This window comes from Eufriesea mexicana, unplaced genomic scaffold, assembly GCF_001483705.2.
Source record: "Eufriesea mexicana isolate 0111107269 unplaced genomic scaffold, ASM148370v2 scaffold1653, whole genome shotgun sequence".
Taxonomy (NCBI): domain Eukaryota; kingdom Metazoa; phylum Arthropoda; class Insecta; order Hymenoptera; family Apidae; genus Eufriesea; species Eufriesea mexicana.
In genome coordinates, this window is record NW_016909884.1 from 2425366 (window position 1) to 2428689 (window position 3324).

Consider the following 3324-nt stretch of genomic DNA (forward strand, 5'->3'; position numbering starts at 1 on the left):
TAGCGAGCGAGCAAGAGAAAACAGAGGAGGCACGAACGCGTTCGTAGACGTGGGCGCAAGAGAGACAGAGAGCAGGCGCGCAATCATCGGAGCCCGCGGACGAGTATACACAGCCAAAGAGAGAGCTAAACGGGAGCGAAACGAACGGCGCGAACAACGGACGAGGGAAAAACACGCGGCCGGTGTGTCCAAAGTGTGCGCGAAGAAACGCGACGGCGAAAACTGATCCGACCAGCAGCAGAGCACTGCCGGCGCGACCTCTCGGACTCTCGATCGTGTGTGTCCCTGTCGCTATCCTCGTTCCGCGCGATCCCATCTTTCTCGCCGTCTCGTTCCTACCACTCGTCGCCGCTATTCCTCGTGGTACAGCAATAATATCGTTTCCCGCGCGGACTGCGGATTGGCTGATGTGGCCACGAACGAAGAACAGCGGAACAGCGAAGCAACGTGCCCCGTTTTACTCGCGCTAGCGCCGACGAGGACGCGTTCGAAACCGACGGAGAGAGCAAAAGCAAAGGGAAGAAAGAGAGAGAAGGATAGAGGAGCGCGGAAGGAGAGAAACGAAGAGAGGTGGAGAAGCAAAAGCAAGAGCAAGAGACAGACGAGGAGGAGGTGGTGGTCGACGACGGTGTACGCGACCGAGTAGTGGAGAAGTGTGGCGAGCGGAGAGAGAGAGAGGGAGAGAAAAGAGGAGTACTGCCACGACCAAGGAGGAGGGAGGGCGGCAGACGAGGAGGGGAACCGCCCGACCGAGTTGTTTCATTCATAAAAAAGTTCTTTATTACTCTCTGTGAGCGCATGTGCTATTCCACGGAGGAGGACCTCCCCCGACCGGCGTAACCACGTTTACACACGGTATTATTTACTACTGCGCGAGATACGAATCGCTGCCACACGCCGTGGCAACGGTACGGCGTACGGATCTCTCCCGTATCGTTGCCCGTTGCCGTCCGCCTCTACTTCTTCGTCGTGCTTCTTTCGCCTTCGACGTTCTGCCATCCACGTCGTTTTAATATCGTTCTACGTCGTTCCGCGTCGTTCTACGCTATCGTTCCCGACGTGTCGTCAAAAGTGTCATCGCCGTCTCTATTCGAACCGCCGTTGTTTCACCATCGCTGGACACCACCGCGGCCAAGGTTGCCGCGATTCCACGGGGCTGCTTCTATCGGAAACACCTTATCGAGGCTGATCGAATCGGACGTCGGTGGACGAAGGACGTGGTACCCGAGGCACCACACACCACCACGCATCGAGTTCGCGAGCTCTCTCTCTTTCTTTATCGAGCACGTCGCGCGCGTGTGTCCCCTGTCTCGCGGACGAGCAATTGGAATTCCTCGCGTGTCCACACGCAGGCCCGATATAGTCGGATGGCGCGATCTGGAACGTGAACGTCGATCGATCGCCTTCTCGCGCGTCACAAGACCGCTCGAGGCTTGCTGTGACGCTTCGTGACAACGCTCGGGGAACCAACGAGAGAGCTGTCGTCCGTGAACCGCGACGAGGACGGGGAAGAAAGAAGAGAGAAGGAAAAAAGAACGAAATATACATACATCTCTTTCTCCTTTTTGTGTTGTGTCTCTGTGTGTAACCGACAGATTCGTGCGCGACCGGTAAGGAAGAACGGGGAACAACGCGGTAAATATTCGCGAGATTGGTTGGTGGAGGAAAGTGAGAGAGAGGGAAAGCAGGAAAAAGGATAAAATAAAATCTTTCATCCTGGATCTAAGGACGACGAATTTAGACGTTTACGTCGACGACCCTGATCGGGTATTGGACGTTCGCGACAAGTTGCGCGGCAGGGATCGGAAAGTGGGCAAGATAGATCCGAAAGTGATCGACGAAGGCATCACGACGACGGAGGACGGAGGGTACGAGGATCGCTTGCGGGAGGGCGCAAAAGATAGTCGCCTCGCCGGGATGAGGGGCGAGTCGGCGCGACCGGGTAAGCGCCCTTTAAGGGCGCTATCCGCGTCGGAGAAGATGGACGCGATACAGAGGGTTCACGAGGGCGAGAGCAAAGCGTCGGTGGCGCGAGACATCGGGGTGCCCGAGTCGACGTTACGGGGCTGGTGCAAGTCCGAGCACAAAATCAGAGGCATGGCGAGGAATTCGTCGACGCCGGACAGCGAAGCCCACTCGCCAGCCTCGTCTTCCGGCGCGAATGTCGCGGTCGGTAACTTGGCCGGTGGATCGGCGAATCTGTCGAGCGAGGACGAGGGTCCTTGCGTGAAGAAGTCGAAAATAGATCAGCAGACATCGGTAACAAGCGCGGGCACGTCGTTCGTCGGTGGTGACGTTTGTACCGACGATGGTAAACCGGATAACAAACCGAAGATCGATTACGTGGGACTGATGACCAGCATGGCGGGCATGAGACCCGAAAATAGTTCGCTGCTCCTGCAGCAACTGGGCCTCCTGTCCAGTACCACTGGCGCGCTCGCCAAAAATTTGTTGAGCATGTCGCCGGCGCTGTCGCATGGCAGCACCGTCGGCCTCGTCGAGAACGGGCTTCAGTACACCAAGGACAGGGCGAACGCGTGTATCGCGAGCGCGAATTTGAACAGTGGTAACAAGAGGCATAGTATCTCGGCGATCGCACCCGCGCAAATGGACTCCGTGGTGGCCAAGTCGTGCAGCACGCGAAAGAGTCTTCCACCTGCCGCGGAAGCACCGTCGACCCCGGTGCCCGCGTCGCCCAGGAAGACCAACGAGAACAACAGTATTCAGAGATCGACAAGCAAACCGAAAAAGGACGGGAACGTGAGCAGCGGTAACAAGAAGGTGGACGAGGCGCTATGGTTATGGCTGACGCAGCAGCAACAGCTGCTCGGTCAACAGTCGGCGAGTTTCAACCCGAGCATCAATCAGCAGGATGGCTCGTGGTTCTGGCAGTGGTACAAACAGTGCAGCTTCCCGCTGATAACGCCGACGCCGCTAGCGCCCAGCCCCGTTGCCAAGAAATCGCCGAGCAAAGCGAGGGCCATGCTCGACAACGTGCTTTGCAACAACAACAACGAGAACGTGAAACGAAGCCTCAACATGGAGGAGGAGTCCGCCGCCGCGGTAGAGGACATTGAGTCGACCGGCGGAGACGTGCCGAGCAGCACCGAGGAGGCGATCGAGCACGGCGAAAAGTTCTACAAGTGGTTGGACAAATGCTCCGAGCCGGCGGTCACGAGGCTCCAGATTATACAGTTCAAATATCTATTGGACAATCTGAAGGCGTGTAGGAAGAAGTCGTCGTCTAATTCGAAACAAAGTAGAAAGTAGGCAAGAAGAGAAGAGACAAGCTGTGATGCTAAATATATATCCTTAGGAAAGAGT

General features: G+C 56.8%; 1 protein-coding gene across 1 annotated transcript; it reads left to right on the plus strand.

The window, feature by feature from the left end:
* The first annotated feature begins 608 nt into the window (after positions 1 to 608).
* On the plus strand, positions 609 to 3318 carry dan (protein distal antenna). Its single transcript, XM_017902003.1, has one exon. It carries the CDS (start codon positions 1918 to 1920, stop codon positions 3268 to 3270), a length of 1353 nt encoding a protein of 450 aa, XP_017757492.1. The 5' UTR covers positions 609 to 1917; the 3' UTR covers positions 3271 to 3318.
* The last annotated feature ends 6 nt before the right edge of the window (positions 3319 to 3324 follow it).

Bases quoted from the DNA above. Each gene is read 5' to 3' on its own strand.
- dan (XM_017902003.1), top strand. From the start codon at position 1,918: ATGAGGGGCGAGTCGGCGCGACCGGGTAAGCGCCCTTTAAGGGCGCTA.